The sequence below is a fragment of the Choristoneura fumiferana genome, chromosome 7, assembly GCF_025370935.1.
Source record: "Choristoneura fumiferana chromosome 7, NRCan_CFum_1, whole genome shotgun sequence".
Taxonomy (NCBI): domain Eukaryota; kingdom Metazoa; phylum Arthropoda; class Insecta; order Lepidoptera; family Tortricidae; genus Choristoneura; species Choristoneura fumiferana.
In genome coordinates this window covers 13,373,574-13,400,513 of record NC_133478.1, presented here as the reverse complement: position 1 = coordinate 13,400,513, position 26,940 = coordinate 13,373,574, and the positions used below count along the sequence as shown (strand labels likewise).

The 26,940-nt window shown below is 37.0% G+C and overlaps 2 protein-coding genes across 2 annotated transcripts in view; both read left to right on the top strand.

The window, feature by feature from the left end:
* Window positions 1-26,940, top strand: part of cyr (cypher) — a 66,419-nt gene that overhangs the window by 1,701 nt on the left and 37,778 nt on the right. The window lies entirely within an intron of this gene.
* LOC141429937 (uncharacterized) lies at window positions 21,456-22,265 on the top strand. The gene has a single exon (XM_074090492.1). The coding sequence runs from the start codon at window positions 21,456-21,458 to the stop codon at window positions 22,263-22,265; it is 810 nt and encodes a 269-aa protein (XP_073946593.1).

Below are 26,940 nucleotides of genomic sequence, written 5' to 3'. Positions count from 1 at the left end.
TTGACATAGCGTAATAATTCGCCTGGGTATTAAAATAAGATAAATATCCACAGAAGGCTTATTATAAAACCGAGATAAGAATACAATTCGAAAGTACCGTTAGCAGCAGTACTTTATACAGAATAAATATAATCATAAGTCTATCTATGATATCTTAATAGTTTGAATGCATAGACACCTGTAGATAACAGATTTACAAAGTACGCTTCGTCATAATCAGTCAAGTCACTACATATTTATTACAACTCTATACTTGGTGAATGCTTAGTCACTTATTTTATAAGAAATATTAAAGTACTAGACATTATTTTCCACATAATTTTCAAGTTATTGAATACCTATCAAAAATATTACTTTAAAAAAACCATTCGGGGTAAAACATTACACAGTGTTCCTATTATAATTATATCATCATTTGTATTTTATTTAACTTCGTGATATAATTTAAATATTAGATTTATATAATAACATTTTTTTCCCCAAGCTTTAGAACGTCTCGTACTGAAATACGAACTACTAATACTAATATTTGGGCTCCACAGAAAACCAGCGTTACTGCACATAATGTGCGGCAACACATGCTGAGTGGAGACCCTTTTTGGTATCCTGCCGTGTCACCTAGTAACATAGTTTTAGTGCTAGTTCTAGTCTTAGTTTTAGGTGGTACTTTTGGAGCCAAAATAAACTTTTCTTTCTTTCTTTCTTTCTTTCAAATAGGATTTTAATTTGCTTTAGACTCTAACCATCGACAATGTCAGTTCATGTATTAATTCAAAAACCGGCCAAGAGCGTGTCGGACACGCCCAAAATAGGGTTCTGTAGCCATTACGAAAAATTTAAGTAATATTTTTTAATTTCGTATTTTATATGGAATCTTCCAAGTTTAGGTATATTTTATACCTTAGGCTGCTATTTACTCATAAACTACTAATAATTCTCAAGCAAACTTAGCCGTTATAGTTTTCCTTGAAAGTTTGATATATTTACTACCATCCTGAATTTTTTCAAATTTTTTCCACCCAACGGTTTAGATTTTAGAGGGGGGGGGACGCTCGATTTTAATGAAAATTTGCACTAAGTTGAATATTTCGCAAACAAATCACTGAATCGAAAAATCGTCTTAGCAAACCCCTAATGGTTTTAAAAGACCTATCCAACGATACACCACACTATAGGGTTGGATGAGAAAAAAAAATCACCCCCACTTTACCTCTATGGGAGGTACCGTAAAAAATTTTTTTTTTTTAATTTTCAGCTGTACCGTTTTGTCGGCATAGTTTATTTATATATCCGTGCAAAATTACAGCTTTCTAGTATTTATAGTCTCTGAGCAAAGCCGCGAACGGACAGACAGACAGACAGACATGGCGAAACTATAAGGGTGTATGTGCTCAATCGTTTTCGAATCTCGATTTGATAATATATTTGTATAGGTACCTACGGTTGAAAATACGCTTCGTAAAACTTTGTAGTCGAGCTCTGCTGATAGTTTCGTCGTTCCGATAAGGAACAAGGGGAGGGGTTTTTATTCTTACCAAAGGAATTAGGATTAGAACTTTTGAGTGAACAATTAAATAAATAGAGTCGCAAACAAGCAAGTGAGCACTATCACCCATTAGACATCTGAATCACTAGGGAATGCGGACGAGTTGCCAAATTGAAATACCCCATGTGCCAATAAGTTCGAACTACACTAATTTGTCTTCCTTCTCTGCTAAATTCTGCAAGTAAGTCACAAATGGCTCTTTTACATGTCACTTTTTATACTACACCAGCGCTTTCGGAAAATACTACCATTGCCAAGAAGAACGCGGCGTAAGAATCTTAGCAGAAAGTTATTTTTTTAATATTGATAGGTAATTACACCGTCAGGTTTACGCTCCAAGTTGGAACAACCGTGAAGACGCTGTTAAGTATTGGGTGTTAGAATTAACGACTGTAACCTGCAAGGAGTGCCAAAATAGTTTACCAGAATCAAGATGTCAAATTAAAGTCAGTGGTAACAAAAACAGCAAGTTTTTTTTTGTACAGAGCAGACCTGCTGTATTCACATGTTTTGTGTCCGATATTCTATCCTCCGGTAAGCCCGTGCGCAGATTCCAGAATGTCTATTATGTAACAATGTATTTTATAACACTTTAGGTGGGGAAATGAGCGCCGTCTTTTTTATGTACAGTAATAATAGGCTTTAAAGGTACCTAATGCATTAGAGTGTCGTGGGAGCGGACGCGAGATCTTCCAAGAAAAATGAGTTTTTGTTGACTATTTCATTTGTACTTAAATCAAACTTTTTACCCCTGGCCCCTGACGCTAAAAAAGGGGTGTTATAAGTTTGACGGCAATATCTGTCTTTCTGTGGCATCGTAGTTGGGTTTTCGAGCGGTTCAACCGTCTCATTCCCCTGGTCAAATTGGCATTATTTCGCATGAAAGTCAGCTCTGACGCGTATTTTTGTAAAACCTCACCAACGAAATAATTTGGTAAAAAAAATCGCTGATGAAAATAAATTGAAATTACAGTTATGCATCAGAGTAAGAGTTTATCCATTCGATACATTCGTTCTTGAAAAAAACATTTAGACATTAATAAGGCATTTTAAAAACCTCAAAATCACTGAATGCCCAACTTTTTGTTTGCACGCTCTTAACGAATTGGCTGTAGATTTTGATGGTTTTTTTAGTTCCTGTATTTCTACCAAATAACTAAAAAAAACTCTATCAGAATCTTGGGCCATTTTTACAGAAAAGTAGGGAGAGGGACCTATCCAGAGAAATGAGACGGTTGAAACTCGCCCATGACCCAGTTTTCAAACGGATGGAGCGAGTTCGGTGCGTTTTTTTTACGTGAAAGCGGTGGTTTTTAGCTATGTTTCATTAAACACGGTTAAGCTGTTTTTGAGAAATTGAACTTTGAAATGATAATGTCAGCGTTTGTCAACTTTGCTAAATATCCTGTCCTTGCATTAGTATCCCCCGACAATGGACAAAGTGCAACTTTCAAGGACATATACGAGACAAAGACGCAGTCTCCTAGCTTTCACCACAAAGAGATTTTTAATTTTCTCGTGGGATTCATCAAGAGATCAATAACTTGTAATTGAAACATTTTACATGCCATAGAACGTGTTTAATGCTTAATCTGTAGACCAGTCCAGGTAAAGTCTTTACTTATATCCTGTCAACGCCAGTCAAATTGACACCTATTAGTGACCTGATATGTTAAAATCGGTCATCCGCAATGTTCAAAGATTATCATTCAGTACGCGGCTCTTGGATACAGTTTTTGCACTGTGCTTTCACTGAACATCAAGGGCAGTCTTCAAAGGAGGTCGAAAATAGAGGACCTTACACTTAATTACATGGAAGTGTAAATCTACGCGGAAAAAGTATAAAATATGATCTACTGCGTCATATAAAAATAGGGCTTTAATATATAAGATCAGTATGTGAAAAATTGTTGCTCAAAGAGGACCTATTTGGTCTTGCAACTGGTAGGTTCTTCAGATAGTTACTAAAAATATGCCTTCTTATATTTTAAGACAGTGAATGTAAAGCCGAAGCAAAGATCGCTTACATTTTTCATAAATTTTTCGTCTTGTTGTTCTTATTTGTAAATATTGGGCATGCCGGTGGGAATATGGTACTTACTTCATAAAATAATGGCCAAATTAATTCATGGTAAAGGTTGTTCGCAATCTCGCTAATTATAATGTCGCTAGTTACATAGAAGAAAATACACATTAGGTACATAACACTTTAATAGTCTTTTTCTAACAAACCGCGTACACAAAACATTCATGATGCGATAGGCGATAAATTTGCAATTATTCTAGTCTTTTTAACAGACTTCAAAAAGGAGTAGGTTATTAATAACCTCCTCCTTTTTAGGGTTCCGGAGCCAAAATGGCAAAAACGGAACCCTTATAGTTTCGCCATGTCTGTTTTGCTCAGGGACTATCAATGCTAGAAAGCTGTAATTTTGCACGGATTTATATGTGAACCATGCCGACAAAATGGTACAATAAAAAACTAAAAAAAAACCTACCTCCCATAGACGTAAATTGGGGATGATTTTTTTTTCTCATCCAACCCTGTAGTGTGGGGTATCGTTGGATAGGTCTTTTAAAACCATTAGGGGTTTGCAAAGACGATTTTTTGATTCAGCGATTTGTTTGCGAAATATTCAACTTTAAAGTGCAAATTTTCATTAAAATCGAGCGTCCCTCCCCCCTCTAAAATCTAAACCGGTGGGTAGAAAAAATTTAAAAAAATTCAGGATGGTAGTAAGTATATCATACTTTCAAGGAAAACTATAACGGTTAAGTTTGCTTGAGAATTATAAGTAGTTTAAGTTTATACCTAAACTATGGAAGATTCCGTATAAAATACGAAATATTACTTAATTTTTTCGTAATGGCTACGGAACCCTATTTCGGGCGTGTCCAACACGCTCTTGGCCGGTTTTTAAGATAAAAATATTTTTTAAATTACTCTGTAGACGATGGCCATTAGCCATTCAGCCAGCAACGCGTTCCGTTCCGGCAGACATCGTAATGGATTATAGTTTGTATTCCGAGGCTGCAGGAATAGGAAACATCGCGGGCATTCTAATAATCTTTCCACGGGCCGTACCTACACAAAAAATACCTCGCAGCTTGTGGTTTTAAAAAAGTTGATTGGTTCATATTTTAATCATGTCGTTGGGATTTGGAATTGGAATGATGGTTTATTAGGTTTTTGTTTTGAAAGAAAGGTAAACCTACCATTTAATTGAATGTAAGAATTTTAAGGATATTAGTGTTGGTAGAATTAACTGTTCCTTAAAGTTAATGGATGTGCTTCAAAGTTATTTAAATAGACGAAAATTGATCGTCCTGTCATAATTGTTTTAAGTAAATGTATAAATAAAATAGCTTTTCGCTTGTAAATTAGAGGCAAAACTTTAAGTAATGTGTAGTTTTAAACACAGAGAGCGCATTTAAAAAAATTATCATTAATGTAACTCTCTCTACGAGAATTAGACTCTCACTTATTGGTTTTATTTTCAGTTTAATTATATAGGTAACACTAAATTGTACAGAGTGTAGCAGGAAAAAATGTAGAGTTACTGAATAAATTTCAACCAATATCTTACAAAGAATTTCACTTTCGACGTTGAAAAACACAACACAACAAAGTGAAGTTACAAAAACTTGAGCAATTTTATTCTCCATAAACATAAACCACCTTCATTAGAAGAAAAATGACAACTCGTATCGTAACGTTTGCGGTTTACAAAACGATAATAAGGTACACATCAAAGTTTCACAATCAACAATCCATATTGCAAAAACGGGTAGACTAGTGAACATTGTAAGCGTCGTCGTAGTGTTTTAAGTTCCTCACAGTTGAAAAGCAAAGAGTAGATAGTAAAAGTGGAGACACTTGCTTATCGAAGATTTCGAATTGTGCCCCTCGTCGTGGGCCAGGCCCAAGTGCAAAATTCAAAATTCGTATCTTGCCGTGCCGCTGACGCTTATATTATTTAATACGAGATTAAGAGGGACGGTACGATATGAAATTGGATTTTCGAATTTCGTAGTAGCTTCCCTGTACCTATCTTAAATTGATAGGGGTTGGGTTAGGTACTTAAACTCAACGTGTCAAACTGATTTGTTTTTTTATTTTTAAACGTGCGTGAGCGAATTTCGAAAGTGTATTCCTGTTCAGCCAGTATTTGATAAAACGAAAATAGGTAGTGTCTGTAGGTTGCAGACTAGCAGCATAAGCTGCATACGACGTTTTAATAAAAACGGCAAAAACGAAACATTATGTATGTCCGGCCGTCTGTCTGCGGCTTAGCTTAGACATTCTTGGTATCTACCAGAAAGCTATAATATGGCATGACTATAAATAAAAAAATCACACCGATCAAGTGAAAAAATAAATGAAAATAAGTACGTACATTATGTGCGGGTTAAGATTCTAAAACACCTGCTCAATTCGATCAACCTTCTCACGCTACTTAATCCCGTATCTCCACAAATACTACACTTTAACGTCATGATTTTTCACTTGTCGCACAAACAAAATACTAAGGATCGACCCTGGACCTGTGTTAACTCTATAATTAATTGGACACGCCAATGCAATAGGGTTAATGTTTAGTAATCAGATCAATGCCCGATAATAGCTGCAATTCTTGCCAAAGATCCGGCCAGTCTGAGTCTTCTTTGTACCAATACACCAGCATATTGTACGTCCAACGTATCCGACCATTGTACGACGTTGTAACACGCTTCAGCACATTGTTTGATGTTGCGAAACTGTCTTAAGATATATCGGATCGTGCGAGACGAACTTTACAACTTAGTTTCATGCCTGTAAAATTACGTAGCGTCCAAAAACGTGCTTCATTTGTTGTCACTCAAATAGTAACTTAACTCAAGTTAAGTTACTCTTCAGTCAATTTGTGAGTCCGTCTGTTGGCAGTGCAATATTTATGTTAATGTACAGATTGCGCTGACTTCTGCTTTAGTAATTTTGCGTGAAAACGAGGTTATTTTTGTTTGTAAGGTCGCAAACCGCAGTCCTTTGTTCAGTGATTAACGTGGCAAATGGAGATGAATGGTGATGAGCTGTGTCAAAAACAATATAGGTCACTGAGAAAAACGTTTTCGGCACTGATTGCAATAGAATATTTACTTAGTTGAGCAATACTGTAATTACAAACGACCTACGTGCAGTCGAACCATTTGATTCGACCCACCGTAGAACGTTCTCACAGTAAGTATCATGATAAATGTCTTTTTCAGTGGATCACGATTCAATTGGTTCGAACGAGTGTACATGCGTAAAACCATATTTTATAGTTTAATAAAGATTATTTTATAACCTAACCTAACCAAAAAAAATTGGAATAACTCCCGACTTTGTCACTTAAAAGTCCAATATCTCAAAAACGAATGAACCGATGTTGATAAAACATGTCTAAAAACCATCGCTAGAAAACCTGCTTTCATTCAAATCGGTCCACCCGTTTAAGAGCTACGGTGCCACAGACAGACACACACCTCTTCCCAGATGCTATCGCTCATATCATTAGGTAATAGCTAGTGTTGCCTATTCTGTTGCTGATGGGGAGGGGGGGAGGGTGCGTGCGAGTGCTGTTTACCCTCACTGCACGCCACTGAACCCTATATAGCCTATAACAAATTAGAACTAGCTGCTATATAACCAAGAGCTTAAAACCTTAAGTAACCAAATTATCCAGCAATAATACCTAAGTTATTCGATGCTTTACTAACTTTAAGCTTTCAAATGGAAGGTCATGACATGATTAAGTGCCTACTATCCAAATTGTCACTTCCCACTGGCGTCAGATACAATCAAAAAAGCTGTCATTTTACCAGCTTCCAATTCTATTATGTTACACTATGATAACATCTTGATCTGAAAGCAATTTAAATTCTTAACAGATCATCGGCCGCACTTGCAAAATATTACGTGAACGTTGTCTAAATATGCAAATCTATGCAGTCCACTTTCGAGATTACATCTTGAATTTTAATATGTTAACAATAACAACTAGAGTTGGTTGCTATGGTTATTTAAAACAGGTTAGGGCAGAAAGTGCTTAGCTTCTCTATCGCACTTTACAAGGGCTAAACAAGAACAATAGACTGGTAAATCCTTATGCTAAATCAGTGTATGTCTAGTTACACCTTTATTGGATCAGTTTCCTGTATAGAGAAAAGAGTTACGGTTACCAAATATGATTGTTATTTTTAGGGTCGATTGGCAAAAACGTAACCCTTAGCTATATAGGTATCATTATGTTGTCCGTCTGACTGTCTGTCCGTCCATTCGTCAGTCAAGACCCTTTTACTCAAGAACGCGCGATATCTCATCAAACAGAAATTAAATTAAATTAATTTTAAAATTAATTATATTGTCTGGATAGCCCATGTCTTAGAGAACCTGACTACGAAGCTTGAGGTCCCAGGTTCGATCCCCAGTAGGGGCCGATATTTGTATGAATAATAGATACGAATGTTTGTTCTCGAGCCTTGGGTGTTTAAATATGTATTGAAGTATGTTTATCCGTTACCCATAACACAAGCTTTGCTTTAATTAAGAATGTAGATTGGTGTCCCTGTTCCGTGATATTTATGTATTTAATTATTATTTACTTGAACTAGGGACCTTTTACAGTTCTAGAGTTTACTCTTCAAATACCTATACTATAATCTAAAAAGTTCCATGTAACATATTTTTTGAAGGCTCAATTTAGTTTGGTGCTATATTAGCGTAGTCGTGAATTCGTGATGTGTATTATTCAGTAGGTATATAAAACAGCTATCTGTCGACACGCTTTCAAATTTTCAACCTAACATTCTGATTAATTAGTGTACAGATGTGCAAGTTGCAGAAAGTTTCCAAAAAGTTGGAAAAGTTCTCGGTAATTTCTGGAAATTTTCACAAGAAATATAGGAAATTTCAATTTAAGAAACGGAAAGTTTCAATCCCCATACAAAATTGTGGGAAGTTTTCGAAATTTTCCTGTATGAATAATTCCGCAATTTTAGAAAGTTTCCTTTGGCACATCAGTAAATTAGTGTATCTACTTGAAGACGAACTTCGTGATTTATGACTTAAAATGAAGAGGTTTCTGTTATTTAATCAAATAACTTTAAAACGTGATGTTATGAGTCTTCGTAACATTAAAATTAAGGCTCTAGAGCCTCTAGGTAAGACGTAGAAAAGGAATAAAAAATATTTAAACAAAATGAAACTACTTATAATTAAGTCGTATTATAGTTTGTTAATCTAGTTTTGTGTAAATTTAAATACAGTTTCTGTCAGGAACCTGGTTTTAAATAAACAGTGATCAAAATAGGTAGAGTCAATTTACCTTCTCTTTGCGGGAAGAAGTAATATGGAGTTGTTAATACCACCTAATCCCGGGTTTATAAAACTGGAAACTAACGATTAAATAATTAAAGACCTTTATCTCAATTATCTAACACAGGCGTCGTAGAACACACATCATCTATAACGTTGCATGGCTTATACTATAATTATAGCATGCAACTCAAAACCACATTAATATTAATTCTAATGCAAAAATGTTTTCTTTTAAAGGCTCGTTGCGCTCGGTTGCATTTATGCACTTAACTATACAACAGGCTGCTGTCAAGTAACACTCCTAACTTCAAAATAGTAAGGATCAATTTTGTTTTTAACTCCGACAGTATGGAAGATGTCTTTGCATGTCTTTTATAAGGACAAGGCTTCTCTTGGCTTCTTTTGTCTCAATAATTGCTTACAACATTCTTTTATGTAATCGCTTGAAGAGTTCGTGTTTATTTTGTCTGAAGAAGGCAGGTTGATTAATTTATATTCTAGACAATTCCTAATTAACATTATACAGTGTGTCGGTGGGTTGGGTTCGTTTGCATGAGACCTCAAGTTTAATTACTCGTACAATATCTACGTCAGAAACATTCTAGATACATTAAATAAACATGGTTTTACTTAATAAAACATTGTTTCTGTAAATGTTATTTTTTTATTTCACACATTCTTTTTATTTTCTAACAAAGTTAAACACAAAAACGAAACACATAACAACTTATAGAGCGATGTTAATATTTACTGACTAAAAACTGTAACTAAAATAGCTATTTTCTCTGAATTTAAGGACTTTCAAACATTGATTGATACTTTAATATAATTGCGTACAATCAAAAGTCTAAGGTATGTATGTCATTTTAATTTATCATTTTTAGTAGCTGATGCCAACGATTTCATCTGCGAAGGATGCGTTTATCGCACGCTGGAACTACCAGGATATAGGAACAATTGAATTTGTTTCTTTTCTTTCGTACAATAAAGAGTTTACATACACACATACATACTTTAAAGGCACTTAACATTTGTTTACAATTCTGCCTTGTTAAGATTTATCAGCCCTTTACAGATTGCATTCACTAGAAATGCATCTTGCATACACTCTCAGACTAACGGTGTCCTATTCGCTAACTAATGAGCAGAGCGTATATCAGGGCATTGCACTAGTTCGAGAACTCTTTAGTCGGTACATGAACCATTTAGTATCCCATTGCTTGTACAATACGTTCCTGTTTTGCATTGGGGTTCGAAAGGCTTGTTCTTGTATAGCCCTGAACTAATAAACAAATGAACGTGTATATTTCTTTGGGGCCGTCCATAAATTACGTGAGGCACTTTTTTGAGGGGGTCAATCTCACCCAGTCTCAGAAAAATATATATTTCGATAATTCTATAAATAATATATACCTAGGCATAGCTTAAAAAGCCATAGGTACATATAGGCGCGTCGTGCTTTTATCCCGCATGACAGTTCTATCCTTTTATACCCAGTTTACTGATTGAGCCATTCATTAACTTGCGTGAGTCATACTTACAAAAGAAGCAGCCTTATATTACTGCAGTTAGTTTTATTAGCAGGTATAATTATTTATAATAATGAGTTTACAGTACACCGCTGGGCACAAGTTCTCCTCATAATTGCAAGAAATTCTCAACAATTTATTTTCCGAATGTTAATAAAGTTCATACTTTATCGGTTAAAAATTCTTGGGTGCTAGGTTCCTCAGCCAGAGGGTCCCATATGCATGATAGATGTTGATCTTACCTCATAATTAAATCAGGGAGACCAAAAAATTGGACCATTCTACAAAACTATTGGAAAAGAGTTCCGCTATGACACGAAAATTGTCCCTAGTTGCAAATTTTTTGAGGTGCCGCCGCAAGAAAATTGGCAAAAGTCATTCTAAAGAAATATTACGTACAATTTTTAACTATCTGGCTGACTAATCGAAGTAAATTAGAAATAATATAGAACTGAAATATAAAATACAGGGAAGTAGTAGATGTATTGATAAAGACACATGAATGTTAAGTTAACATAAGTGTTTATGAATAAGTCATTGAGTGGATAGGTCACCGCAGACGTCAAAACCAGTAGTCAAAATAAGGTAGGTAATTCCGACAAAAAAACGGTAAGTATTATTTTGGGCATTCCTTTTGATATTCGAGACAAGATTCGAATTTTAATATCCAACGATTATTTTATTAGGATGACATTTTAGCGCTACGCTGTCTGTTTCGTTAAATCATTTGCTTTCGGGATTAGTTTAATATTTTAATAGTATCGTTAAAACAGAAATGATGATCTATTCGACCGGTTTCTTAAAGGAACTATTTACACCCTTTCTTTTTAGTTCACTAGCCCAACTGTCTTTTAAAAATAATTAATTAAAAATCTCATATATATTTAGATATAAATATGTGTTTTTATATTCATCTAATCAAATAATTTACAATATTAGATTATTCGTGGAAAGGAACTCTAGGTACTCGGGATTTTGGTTATACTGTTCAGTGTAGAGACGATGTTTAAAATGCTCCTTGTTCTACACTTAGGTACATATTGGGCAAGAAATAACATTCTCCTTTCCATCTATCCAGGAACTAAGTAGGTAAATTGACAAGTACATGCTAATGAACAATACAAAATACTATGTCAGGGCTCTCTTGCGAACAAACCCGCAAGCGATACTAGTCCACAAAGCCCTCGATCCAATTTATTTACTATCTTGTTCGTGCATCGAACCGACCAGCTTGCTTTGTCTGCATGAGAATACTATCATCCTCCTGGAACACCTGGTCCGTTCGTGTTTGCAAGGGGATCGGAGGGTCAACTTAAGCTGGATGGAACCTTGAACAATGTAGTTCAGGTTGATTGCACTTGCCTATGTCTGTATGAGTATGAAGTGAGTTTGCGACCGCGAAACTTCCGTAATAGTAATAAGAAAGTTTAACAGTCTATTCTGTAGTTGTTTACAAACCACGTAACATGTGCTAATAGTGATTCGCTAGACGTTACAGAATCGCGTAAAAGTGTTTGCAGAATGTATTACCTATCATTTGGCCGAATGTTTTGTGCAACGAAATATCCCGAGAGAGACGCGATTTTGCTCTATGTAGAAACAACAATGCGATGTGTTCAAACATGTATGTATCAACAATAAAATTACTGATATCATTTTGTTTGCTGAATAAACCACCTACCTATTTTGGGTGTACAACTTTTTTTTTACCAAATATGATTAAGTAGTAGGAAAGATCATCTATGTAAAACTCATAACCATGCAATATTGAATTGAAGAACCTGGTATTCCTGACTCATAGTAGTTAAGAAGAAACTTAGGTAAATTACTTAGATTAATTAAAATATCATACCAAAGAGTTTTAATTAGAATGCACAAAATAATTATTTGATGAATTTACTGTTATAACATTACTAAGCTTGAACTATATTTGTAAACTAATGAATAAACCAAACCATCATTATCATGATTAACTATTCAAGAAAAAGTAGCAACTAGTTAACGATACTCTCTCTCTTTTTTACAACGGAAACAAATAGCTTCGGGATAATTGGGATACAAGGGAAAATTGGGACCCTGTAGAATCTTTATTCGTAGTTATCTGTCGAGTGTAACTATTTTAACCCCCGATGCAAAGGGAGGGGTGTTATAAATTTGAAGCCAATGTCTGATTGTCTGTAGCGTTGTAATCCACGAATAGATGAACCACAAATATGGAAAAGTATACTTTATTTCGTTTGCTTTTAAATTTGTGCGAAACTCAGTACTCAGTAGGTACATTTAAAAAAATATATTTGTAAAAAAAAATTAAACAAAGTTGACAGTAGTCTACTAACATATTTTAACTCGTGTCGTGTATATTAACAAAAATGCGAAGATAAGGTGGAGAAAAATATTTCGAATCTAACTTTAGTTTAGTCGGCGTTGTTAGCAATTTTACACAGATTGGCGTTCTCTACTACGAGTATACTTTGATAATCTGTAAATATAATGGATCCACAAATTCAGGGTCGCACAGCGTGCTATGGGGAGAGCAATGCCAGGGGTTTATTTGAAGGATAAAATCCGAAATCACATTATCCGACAAAGAACGAAAGTCACCGATGTTGCTCAAAGAATTAGTTCGCTGAAGTGACCGATGAATGGTGGAGCAGACGAGTCCTCGAAAAGAGACCACAGACGGGAATACATAGCGTAGGGCGTCCTGAGGGACGGTGGACGGACGACCTTAAGAGAGTCGCTGGCAGCGGATGGATGCCAGGGGCTGAAGAGTGAAGACAGAGTTTTGTGGCGCGCAATGGAAGAGGCCTATGTCCAGCAGTGGAATGAAATATATGGAAGCAATTGTCAACTACAATAAAAATATCCTAAAAAAAGGGTAGCGTACCTATTCAGTTAAACTAAAACCAAACTAGGTACTTAAATATTCCGGATACATTTTTTAACACACGATTTTTACCGTGAGATACGATACGATGCGATATTACAAAAAACAAAAAAAAAAATTTTTAACTACTTGACTTACTCTAAATACACACTTTGAGACACCTTGTAGTTATAGAGGCTAACTCGTGATTAGTACGACAAACTTAGGAGGAAGATAGGTAGACAAGTCATGTGCCAAATAAATATATTGTAGAAAAATAGCTTTAGTATAAGACTCAGCGTTTTCGGGAAATTATGATTTTTCATATTTTATAATCCAAATATCACAACTCAAGTGCGGGTATATATTTTTAAAATAATCTGAAAAATTAAAATTTCTCAAAAACTCTCACTCACTTTTCTATATGTGGTAGATGACTTGTCCACCTATCTCCAGTTCTCCACTTAAGTTTGTCGTACTACTTACGGACACCCTGTATGATGTAACAGGGACTGACCTTTCGGACGTTCACTGAAACTCAATTTGCGAACCATTACTGTACTTATTTTAATAACTTGGTTTATTTTATTACTTACGAACGGCATGCTCCATGGTTATCTTTTATGATGTTAATTTTCTTCAAGTTTTACTGTTTTTTGACAGTGATTTATGTTAATAACAGCCGGTGGCACGGAAGTGTTAGCTGAGTTAAATTCTGCGCATGTGACAGTCGCGCGCGCCAATCATCGCTTACGCCTGCCACGTGCACCCGCCCCGCGCGTCGCTCAGTCCCTTACGACACCTTCTTGTACTTTCGCACATTAACGGTCACCGCTACGCTACCAGGCCGGGGCTGGTGGTAACTAAACTATATTAGTATTTAGGTACTTAGCTCGCGTGACCATTTGTCAATCAGAGCAAATATAAATAGAGAATTGTGGCTTCGATTCCCGTTTCACAACTCCAACTCTGCGCAAATTCTCTCTGAGCTTTATGATGAAGAAAAACATCGTGAGGAAACTTACACAACCTGCGAAGCAATTTGATGGTGCGCGTGAAGATCCCAAACCGCACTATGGGCCCGTGGGAACCCCTCCACCACTCTCATTATTAGAGGAGGCCTGTGCCCATGAGTGGGACGTATGAAGGCTGAGATGTGATATGGTATATTTTACCCCAATCCCTATATCTTATCTACATACTTACAAAATTTCTATTTTTTTTCAAATTTCTTTTTCTTGTACCATATTTCATGAAATCCGCCCAGATTTTGCACGCACATAAAATTTCGCATTTATATACCGGGTGTGCTCTGTAATACGAGCAAAAAATTCAAACATAGATCGTCCTCGTCAAACTGAACAACATTAGTTCAGCGACTTTCTTTGAATTTTCCTTTTTTCATACAAATTAAATACTGCTATCAATGTACGCCATCCTAGAACCCAACTGACGTCGCCTGTCACGCTACAAACATCAAGCATTTTGCTTGCCTCTTCGAATAAACTTAAAAGTGTAATAAAAATTAAAAAAAACTAATTAATTTTAAAAGTCGCTGAACAAATGTTAATATGACGAGTATGATCTATGTTTTAATTATTTGCTCATATTACAGGCCACACCCGGTATAACTATTTAGCCTGCTACCCGCGACTCCGCCGCGTACAATTCGGTTTTCACTATCCGCAGGAACTATAAAGTTTTCCGGATAAAAACTATCCTATGTCCTTCCCCGGTACTCAAAATATCTGTATACCGAATTTCATTTAAATCGGTTCACTGCATTTATTATATAAGTGGGATAATATATTAGAAGGATTTTCCATTAACCCGTACAATATAAACCTAACCTAATGTTAATGAATTAAGTAAAGTAGGTAATTAAAAGCCGTGGTGGCCTAGTGGTTTGACCTATCGCCTCTCAAGCAGAGAGTCGTGGGTTCGAACCCGGCTCGCACCTCTGAGTTTTTCGAAATTCATGTGCGGAATTACATTTGAAATTTACCACGAGCTTTGCGGTGAAGGAAAACATCGTGAGGAAACTTGCACAAACCTGCGAAGCGATTCAATGGTTCGTGCTAAGTTCCCAATCCGCACTGGGCCCGCGTGGGAACTATGGCCCAAGCCCTCTTGTTCTAAGAGGAGGCCTGTGCCCAGCAGTGGGACGTATATAGGCTGGGATGATGATGATGATGATGAGGTAAGTAAAATAAATGGTCAGACGAAAGGGCAATGGTGAAGGCGTGGCTATAGGAGGGCGTGGGACCGTTTGTTCCCTTGGGTTTTGGCTGGGACATGTTGGTCACGACGCAGACTTAAATAGTAGCAGTGGCAGAGTGGGAGAAGTGTGAGTTATGTTATGTTTTGGGATACACCGCTGAGTAAAACTGCCATATTCATCATCACTGACGTCGATTACAAATTTAGGCAGCTCGGTGGGAATCGAACCGTCTGGAGATGCAATGCCACTTATAGCTGAGCTTATGGTTGGCTGAGTAAATTTAGAATGTTTAGTAGGTACTTTGTTCAATAACCTAACCAACACAAAGTTAGAACCCCCCCCCGACTTTGTCACTTCAAAGTTCAACATCTCAAAAACGGCTGAACCAATTTTGATGAAACATGTCTAAGAACCCTCGCTAGAAATCCTTGCTTTCAAATAAAAAAACGCATTTAAATCGGTCCACCCGTTTAAGAGCTACGGTGCCACAGACAGACACACACGCAGACGCACATAGCGGTCAAACTTATAACACCCCTCTTTTTGCGTCGGGGGTTAAAATGTGTAGCGACACTATCAGGGTTCCACTTACCATTCTCCAGGCTGGGAATCCCAAAAGCATGGCTTTTTCCAGTTTCCGTGAAAGTCCTACAAACACTAACCGTTAGCTGTACGAGTATATAGGACGCAGATCAGTAATCACATTCCAATCACGTCCGTCAGCTAACAACACATATAGGGTTGCCAGCTCTACCAAGTAGAAAACTTATTTTTAGGGTTCCGGAGCCAAAATGGCAAAAACGGAACGGAGTTTCGCGATGTCTGTCTGTCCGTCCGCGGCTTTGCTCAGGGACTATCAATGCTAGAAAGCTGTAATTTTGCACCGATTGTATATGTAAACTATGCCGACAAAATGGTACAATAAAAATTTTTTTAGGGTACTTCCCATAGACGTAAATTGGGGGTAAGTTTTTTTTCATACAACCCTATAGTGTGGGGTATCGTTGGATAGGTTTCAAATTCGGATTCCAAATTTTTACTTTTACGGTCATCCCGTAAAACCTAAATTGAAAATACAAACTGAAATATAGATGCAAAAAAAAACAGAAAAATAAGACCAGCACTGGGAATCGAACCCAGATCCAGGTCTATTTATTATTGATATTTATCTATTATTTTAAAGCTTGTGTTATGGGTACCACGAGTAGGCAACGGTTAAACATATTTATATAAAACATATTAAGCCACAAGACTCGAGAGCAAACATTTGTATTTTTCATACAAATATCTGCCCCGGGAACACAAGCTTATCGCAGTCAGCTTTTCTAACCACTGGGCTATTCAACCGATACAAGTTTGAAAAAGTATAAGTACATACCTACCTACGTACTTAGATAAATGGACAGCCCTAGTCATAGATCAAGGAAGCGGTTCCCTGGACCAGCGCACGGTGCAATGGTCTATAACGGGAATGCCGACCTACTTAAGGGATACTTAGAGTAGATAAGTTACTTAGATGTAGTAAAGCGATAGGCATGTTACGGTAGGTTCAGGAGTTAACTTACTTATGATCAGTTGATCAGGTTTGAGTTTTATGATAGTGAATACTTGCCTATGTTAGTTTGATTGAGCTTTAGCCTACACATAATGTCAAGATGACTAAATTTGTCTATTTATATAATTTATTTACAGATAATATAGTAGGTATACAAGCAGTTCTTAAAGTACTTACTAAATTTCTTATATTCTGCAGAGCTACTACGAAATTCGAAAATCGAAGTTCGTATTGTACCTACCGTCCCTCTCAGTCACGTATTAAATAATAGATATAAGTGTTAGCGGGACCGCAAGATACGAAGTTCGAATTTTGCACTTCGTAGTATCTAGGGCCTGACAAGATTACGACGTAATCACATTATGTATACATATGTATAGTGAAACAATTACAAGTACAATTCAAAAATAACCTAACCAACATAAAGTTGAAAAACTCCTGACTTTGTCACTTCAAAGTTCAATATCTCAAAAAAGGCAAAACCGATTTTTGATGAAACATGTCTAAGAACCATCGCTAGAAACACTGATTTAAAAAAACCGCATTCAAATCTGTCCACCCGTTTAAGAGCTATGGTGCCACAGACAGACACGCAGACAGACAGACACATCAAACTCGCCTTTTTGCATCAGGGGTTAATAATAATAAGCATTCATCAGAACAGAAAAGCAAAATAATACCTAATATAAACAATAATGTATAATCTAAACAACACATTTTATTTACTACGTAGGTACCTATCTATGATGTTAAAAAGCTTTAAAGGGGGAAAAAGGGATTTCAACAATAAAAATATTTAACACAAGAACTAGGATTCGTGATTGTCAACGCAAAAGTTTCAAATTGAAAGTTAAATGGATTCCAAAGAAGGATCGTGGCTCTTCAAATAATGCTACCTTTTTAATTCGCACTGATGTTTATCTATCTCAGAATTCCCAGGAGCTTAAACGTGTTCATTTAATTACATAATTTATAATTAGTTTTGTATTCAGTGACACATCTGCCTTCTCACGCATCTAAGGTCAATATGCAATCATAACGCTAGGCCTGACGGGTCGTTACGTAAAGTTATGACGAATTTTACGGTCTTAAGTTGGTCGGTCAGAATGGTCGGTCAAACGCTGAGTAAACAGACGTCACGGCGAGATCGGGCGTTGGCACGGTCACGGTCAAATAACAGTACCTACCAACGCCCTAGTAAAGGGACAGCTACCGGAACGATGAAGTTTACTAGAGACGAGAGTTGGTCTGAGTGATAATGGTAAGGGGATGTACACACATCCCCATAGTGTCTTCTTTTTATGCTAAGATTTGAAATTATACAGGATGTCTCTGACCATGGCTTTAAATGCAAAGTTCGATTCTACTCGCATAACTAGTTCTAGCCTCATGGTCCCCGAATGGGAACCGCAAGCCCAAGCCTTTTCATTCTGAGAGGTTGCCTTGCAATTGGACGTAGACGAATAGGCCGAGATGGTATGGAATGGACTTTAATTAGCCGTAATAGCCTAGTGGTTTGCTCTAATGGCCTCTCAAGCAGAGGGTCGTGGGTTTGTTTGAGCCTGCGGGGCTACTCCGAAATTCGAAAATCGAAGTTCGTATTTTACCGTCCCTCTCACGCGCACACACAAACATCACGCCTGTATCACCCTGTATTCTCAAATGGGGTAGGTAGAGCACACGAAACGTTACCGCTTCGGAGCCACTTTTAGCAATTTTGCTCTCACTCTCGCATTGAATAGTATAAGTGTCAGAGGGATTTCGAATTTCGTAATAGCTTTAACTTTAACTTTTCATTCCTTCACGACATATTTCACTTCCATTCTTACGAGATAAAAAATATATAGGTCTAAATTTATATGTACTAGAACTTTAAAAACGATATTCTTTGTTATTCGCTCCGTCTCATTCTTTAATCATTCGCGGCCAGTTTTAGTCGTACGTACGTCAACTAAATAAAAGTTGTTGTTTTTTCAAGTTGTTGACTAATTTCCCCGATTCCGTTACCGGCCCAAATATTCGGACTGATTAAACGTTGATTTATCGACGTTTAACGGGTAGGAAACCGACAGTTATCTACTGTACATTTTTCTTAACGAGATGGCATGTGATAATTATAGGTCTTATCTTATTAGGGACGTCAAATTACGGTCCATTAGCGCTGTTTTGGGATTCGGATCAGTGTCATTTTTTTTTCAGAAAATAATTTTATGAGACCAGAAAAAATAACTGCTTATGATATGATTTGTTCAGACGTTATTTTGTGGAAGTCCATAATATCAATGAACTACAATATTATAACTAGCTAAAAGTAAAATAGTGTAGTTCTAATCTTAAAATAGTGTAGTTCTGTATTAAATCGGTGTTTTTCAGTGTCGTATTGTTGTTATAAGTTGTAATTAGCATTTTTCTCATAAATACGACAAACTGATTAGAAAACTCAATCATTAGAGGAGTTTGTATACTCGACATCGAAAAAACACCGTTTGAATAGACATTGCTGACGACGACCAGACGGTCTAGTGGTTAGAGAGCCTGACTACGAATCTTGAGGTCCCGGGTTCGATTCCCGTGTCGGGGCAGATATTTTTATAAAAAATACGAATGTTTGTTCTCGGGTCTTTGGTGTTTAATATGTATTTAAGTATGTATCTATCTATATAATTATATTTATCCGTTGCTTAGTACCCATAACACAAGCTTTGCTAAGCTTACTTTGGGACTAGTTCAATTGGTGTGAATTGTCCCGTGATTGATATTTATTTATTTTATTGCTGATATTTGGCACTGACTGACTGAAGTTTTTTGATATTTAGGCAAGTAGTAGGCCAATATATGGTCTATTTTGAGAAAAAATCTAGATGAATCGCTACTTCACAACCACAAAACAAATGTGTCTTTTATTTGGTCTTCTTTTTCTTTTTTTATATGATAACTAGGTAGTCTTAGTTTTTTGGGTGGCGATGCAAATCTATATAAAGAACATTTGAAGCAAATCGCTTGAATACATCCTGAAAAAAATACAGCATAAATATTCTTCACTTAAGAGGTTATATTGCAACCGAAGATATAATTAACCCGCGCTGCTGTAAAATATACCAGTAATAATTATTCTTCTCATAAAATGTAGCCAACTAATTTCACCGTTCAACACATTGCTTGACAACAGCTCTCAATCAGAACAAAAAGCAGTTCGATAAAGCACATAGCTCACCCACGCTCCAGATCGCGGCTTTCCAGACTTTCACGGAACCCTACAAGTCAAGGTTCTGTAGGTCACAGGCACAATCTGTCGCTGTACATACAAATCGGAATCACATCGATAACTTGACCATTAAGCACTGGGTATAAGAATGCAGTTGGGTTTTGCTCGGTCACGGTCATGGTTGTCATTTAAAGCCATAGACCATACGTGATTTGAGTGTGAATTGGTATAAGTAAGTTAAAGACAGTTTATTTGTGTCGCGACTTGCCTAATTATTGCATGACAGTTACGATCAGCCATTAGAGCTAGGTAGGGAGTAGCAAAGTATTACCACTTTTGGAAAGATTCGAACTAGGTATCCTCAGTAACTTAAGTGTTTTTACTCATACATACATAACATACCGTCAGCAGCAGTTATGTTGATATGTGGTGCTGAAAATAATCTAAACATTCTACTTACAAGTTATTAAAACATTAATAATCAACACTACACCTATTACAGCAGGACCTGGGCTACTTTTTAACCCGATATTCCCACAGGATCCACATTGCTCGGCGCACGGCAACCGTCCAGTAAGCATCATAGTCAGGACGCTCCGTGTTTTTTATTCGTTAACCAGTGTTAAAGTAGTGTTCAGTTCTAGAAAAAGTGATTTAAATGGAGTTAGTGGACCTAATTACCGAACAGTGTTAGCAGAATCACAATATACTCAGTGCTTTTTCTACAAAACAGTTTCTAAATCTGCAAATTCTTAAAGTGCCTCAATACAGCTCCGTGCGCCGAGCTCACCGATAGCCCGTTCGCCCGATTCCAGGAATTGCCGCCGCTCGCTTCGATTGCACGCCCTGTACTTGCCCTCTCGCTTCCACCCGGCTTCACGCGCATGCTGAGTTGTGAATGAACTTTTGTGTTTACGTTCGATCGACACAAATAATAATCTCTTTAAAAAAAAAAAAACACTCAATCTGATTCTATAACTTGGTGCTGGACTAACTGCTTTATATTGTTTGGCGCTGAATACTTAATAATTTCATACTAATACCTACCTTTTAACAAAAATAATAATAATATTAATGAAATTATAATTATCGCATACTTACTAACTTTCAAGTTTCTGGGTAACACGCCTAACATCCTCATAGTGGCTGTGTAATGAACAATTAAGTGCTAAGTTAATAATAATCCGCGTAAAAATGAGCAAAAATTCTAAGGTTAAGGGGAAGTCTAACGACGAGACCCAGATCCCAGACGTCCTCTCCGAAATTCGTCAACTCAGGTTAGACATAAGTGATATGAAAGAGAAAAACACCGAAATTAGCCTACTGAGACAAGAAGTCCAAGAACTTAGAGACCAAATATCAATTTTGTCAGACTCCCTGGCCGACAAGCACCTGCAATTTGTTACAAAACTGGAACAGGCAGACTTACAAATTGCCACACTTAAATATTCAGTAACCCAACTACGACAACAACTCAGCGCCCAGGAACAGCATTCAATGAGGAACGAGTTGGAAATTATTGGTGTTCCTGAAAGTGACACTGAAAACCTCACTAATATAGTACTCACGGCGTCACAGATTATCGGAGTCCAACTGCAAGAGACTGACCTGGACGATGTCACCCGCGCTGGGCCCAAGCGGCCAAAACACCTTCCCCTTAACCGGGCCAATGAACACAAGCCACGCCCCATCATTGTTAAGGTGTTGCGACGACAAAAACGGGACGAAATAATCAAGGCTGCGAAATCCAGGCGTAACCTTACTTCAGAAAATCTCGTGTCCGGTGCCGTACAGAAGCTGTATGTGAATGAGCGGCTATCAAAAGAAAACCGGATGTTGTTTCGTGAGGCCAGACTTCGCGCCACCGCACACAACTTTCGATTCTGCTGGATCCGCAACGGCGCCATCTACGTCCGCGAAAACGAAAATAAGCCAGGCATACGCATCTCATCTGCGGACGACCTGGACCAGAAAGTGGGACCCTCCGCTCCTCCTTCAACTTAGTGCTTTAGTTTACGGATTATGGATTCTTTCTCAGCTGTATACAGTTGGAAATGTTATTAATCTACCTGATCTCAATTTTAGACTCTTAAGTAGTTTTATCTTCTCATTTTTTCACACACAGACTCTACACGCCTACAAACACAAAACACTCACATCACATTCTCAAAAACAAATATCACACATCCACAATCACAAAACACACACATCCTTCAATAATGTTCCCAAAAGGCTTCCTATTCACAGACATAATTCTCATCCTGCGTATTTAATGTCTCAAGCGTTACTTCTACTCTACTCTCAAGTCAAGTTGCATAATATAAAATTCCTAAATGGATTATCTCGACGAAGCTGACAGAATACTACAAATCAGATGTCACACGCTTGAGACACTGGAAAAATGTAAAAAAGCTGTCTGTGATCCTAACTTATACAAGTTCAAAATTCTTACTTTTAATATAAGGAGTATCCACAAAAACTTTGATGATTTTGAAATAGCACTTAATCGATTAAAAACTACATTTGACGCGATCATACTAACTGAGTGTTGGTTAAGTGAAGGAATGCACCCACCACTAATTGCCGGCTACAACTGTTATCGGACAAACAAATATATAAACAAAAGTGGTGGAGTCGTAGCCTACATTTGGAACAAATGGAGTGTCTCAGTTACGGAACCCCCTATCGAAGACTGTAATTGCCTAGAAATTAATTTAGGAAATGATATAACAATATTGGGAATTTACCGATCCCCTTCTTTTAACGCAGTCAATAATTTTCTAGTAACTCTGGATAGTACACTTAGTAAATTCAATACTGGAAAAATGTTAATTGTGGCTGGTGATATCAATCTAGATACACTTAGTAGTAGCGAGATCTGTTCTGAATATATTTGTCTCATGACAGCACACAAATTACTACCTGCCATCACTCAACCGACCAGGGGTAACGCTTGTTTAGACCACATTTTTGTACGGAACGGTACCTCTGGAATAGGATTAGTAACTCGCACAGATATAACTGACCATGACATATGTATTCTAGGATTACCATACACACATTTTAAAGAAGATACACATAAGCGAACCAAAACTATTGTAAACCACAGTGAAATAATGCTAAAAATAAAATTGACAGATTGGTCTCCAGTGCTAAAAAATGAAAATGTAAACGAGGCAGCAAATAACTTTATTAACATCATAAATAACACTATAACTAGATGTACTTCAGAAATTATAGTAGCCCGTTCCAAATTTAATATTAAACCGTGGATCACACAAGGTATTTTAAGATGTCAGAGAAATCGTGATTCACTTCATCTTCAAGCTAAAAAAAAACCCTCCGATCTAGTTATGCAGGTAACTTACAAGCGTTACCGAAACTTTCTAAATAATTTGACACAAAGATTAAAACGCAATTATGAAGCCAAACAATTATCCGATAGCCTGAATAACCCAAAGAAACTATGGGAGAACATAAAAAAAGTTTGTAACATCTCGAAACTGCACAATCACTCTTCTGAATTAATTAGCAAAAAGGATCCCATTGACGCACTTAATAAATGCAACCAATATTTCTCTTGTGTTGGTAAAAAATTAGCAGATGAGATACTTACTAAACTAAATAAATCTGAAGCGGAACTCGCAGCTGAATATACATCTGATTCTGGCCCTGTCCATTCTTTTTTCTTAGGTCCCACTGATGTGGCTGAAGTTACAGGATACATTAAGCAACTCAAAGTTGGTAGTGCGCCAGGCCTAGATGGGTGTTCGCCACTACTAATTAAATTAATTGAACCTTCAATTGTCGAACCCTTAACACACATTTTCAATCTAAGTCTTGCTTGCGGCATATTTCCAAACGATTGGAAACTTGGTGTTATATCCCCTATCCACAAAGACGGTGATAAAACATTGCCATGCAATTACAGGCCTATCACACTGCTAAGTGTTTTCTCAAAACTACTAGAAAAAATCGTAAGTAATCGTTTAATAAAATTCCTTGAACATCATTCCCTCATCTCTGAGTCGCAATTCGGATTTAGGCAGAAGAAATCAACCGAAGATGCTGTTTCGCTTTTAACATCAGTAATTGTAGACTCCTTAGATAGTAATAAAAATTGCATCGGAATATTTTTAGACCTCGCTAAAGCCTTCGATACTGTGTCGATTCCTTTACTAATGCAAAAGCTAGAAAAAATGGGTATAAGAGGTATTTCTTACAACTGGTTCCATAGTTACCTAACTAATCGTCGCCATTGTGTCAGGGTAGGATCTTTTGTAAGCGAACATCTGCCAGTGCAATACGGAGTGCCACAAGGCAGTATATTAGGCCCCACCTTATTCTTAATCTACATCAATGATATTCTAAAAGTACCTTTAGACGGAGCTGATTTAATTTGTTATGCAGATGATACTGTTGCTCTTTTCCATGGCGACTCCTGGGCTGATGCATACAAAATAGCAGAGACAGGAATGGCTAAAATATCATCCTGGCTAAATAAAAATCTATTAACATTAAATAATAAAAAAACAAAATACATAACTTTCCAGAAAACACGCGCAACAAGACCCAGCACAGCTCATAAAATTACCATTCATACATGTTCGTCTATAAATTCAGATCAACCCTTGCAGACCCCATGTAAATGTTCTCCAATAGATCAAACTGACACTATTAAATACTTAGGCATCCAATTTGATAGACACCTCTCATTTAAAGAACAAGTCTCTTGCCTTTCGAAAAAGATTAGAAAAGCTATATTTTTAATGAAGTCACTACGAAATTCAGCACCAAAAGACATCTTAATATTGGTTTACAAGGCATTCTGTCAATCGGCATTACTGTATTGTCTTTCAGCTTGGGGTGGTATAGTAAAATCCAATATAAAAAGTTTAGAGATCGCTCAACGTGCTGTATTAAAAGTTATGCTCAGAAAGCCTTATAGGTTTCCCACTGATGACCTGTATAAGGAATGTAAGGTGTTAAGGGTCAGACAATTATACATTACAAAAGTAGCCGTGACTACTCATCGGAAAGTAATTGTAAGACATGACTTTCCTACCCTCTCCTCTCGCCGCGTATATAGCATACCTCTGCCATCAATCAAATCTAGTTTCGCCAGACATCTGCCTCCCTACTCCCATGTAAACATTTACAACAAAATTTGCAAAAAAATCAAGAACCCCAAAGACTTATCTGCTGCCAAGCTAAAAAGTGCTATAGAAGAACATCTAGCTAAACTGAATTACCAAGATACGGAAGATCTCCTTAAAGCCTGCAATTGAACGCCTGTAAAAAAAAAAAACACACACAAACACCACACACACACATACATACACACATCACACACACACCCACACACAAACACACACACACACACGCACACATATGTACACACTCACAATCATACACACACTTCAAGTAAGTTCACTTTTATTACTTTTAGGGATTTTGTATTTTTAAAACTTCATTTGGCACTCGCGATACAGACCCAGAGTCTAGTGCGAAGGCCGTCGAAAAGTCAGATGATTTTATTTGTATTTTATTCAAATGTGTATTTCTGTAATTTTTTGTGCACTATGTAACTTTATTGCTAAAATAAATTATTCTTATTCTTATTCTTATCTTATTCATGAAATCCCAAAATCGTACCGCTAAGACTAGATACAGCACAGTATCGTTCTTTACACAATGTAGATAAAAACCACGCTATAACTTTTGGGAATTCCATTGGGAATTTAGTAAATTATTCTAATGGTTTATCTATGATACTACCTTACTACTTGAAAAATACAAAAATGAAACTTATCTACAGCTTTAATTAGTATTCTGAATTGGTGAAAATTCAATTCGAGCCACAGTTTTGCCCGCGACTTCGTCCGGTTAGAATTTGTTTACCAATTCAAGACATTCCGCTGCGATATTCCGGGATAAAAACTATCCTATATTAACCAGGGTCTCAAAATATCTCCATATCAAATTCCATCTAAATCTGTTGAGAGGTTTAAGCGTGAAGATAAAACAGACAGACAGAGTTACTTTCGAATTTATAATATTAGTGCAGTCACCAGCATTAATATCTGCCTCAGCGGAGCGTGCAAAAATATCTGACACGTCCTTCCGGCCCTGAAATAGAGTCGTATCAGATATTTATGCACGCTTGTTGTGTCAGATATTGGTGCTGGTGACTGTACCTACGGTAGTACGAATTTTTGAGCAACGTGATTCCATTCCATACATATAGGTTCTTTGGTTCCGATAAGCCTTAGTATTATCTATGCCGGATATTAAGTAGTTGGAACGTCGTAATATTGCTAATCTGATTATCATCAATATCATCATTATCAGCTGTAAGACATCCAGTGTTGAACAAAGGCATCTCTATTAAAACGCCACGCTTAACTTAAACTTGCCACCTGCAACCACCAGTGGCCCACAAGTTTCGCATTGTCGTTGGTCTACCCAGGTAGAGGCCTATCAACGCTCTATTACAGGGCTAGACGCATAAGGCGCATTTTCCACACCATAAAAAAGGCCCGTTTATAGCCGCGGGTTCCCGGTGAATGCTGGCCGCTTCCAACCGAAGCAACTGGAGGTCTATGGGGAGGCCTTACCTATATATAGGTACAACAGTGGACGCTTTGCGGCTGGGATGATGATTATGTTAATGATGAAA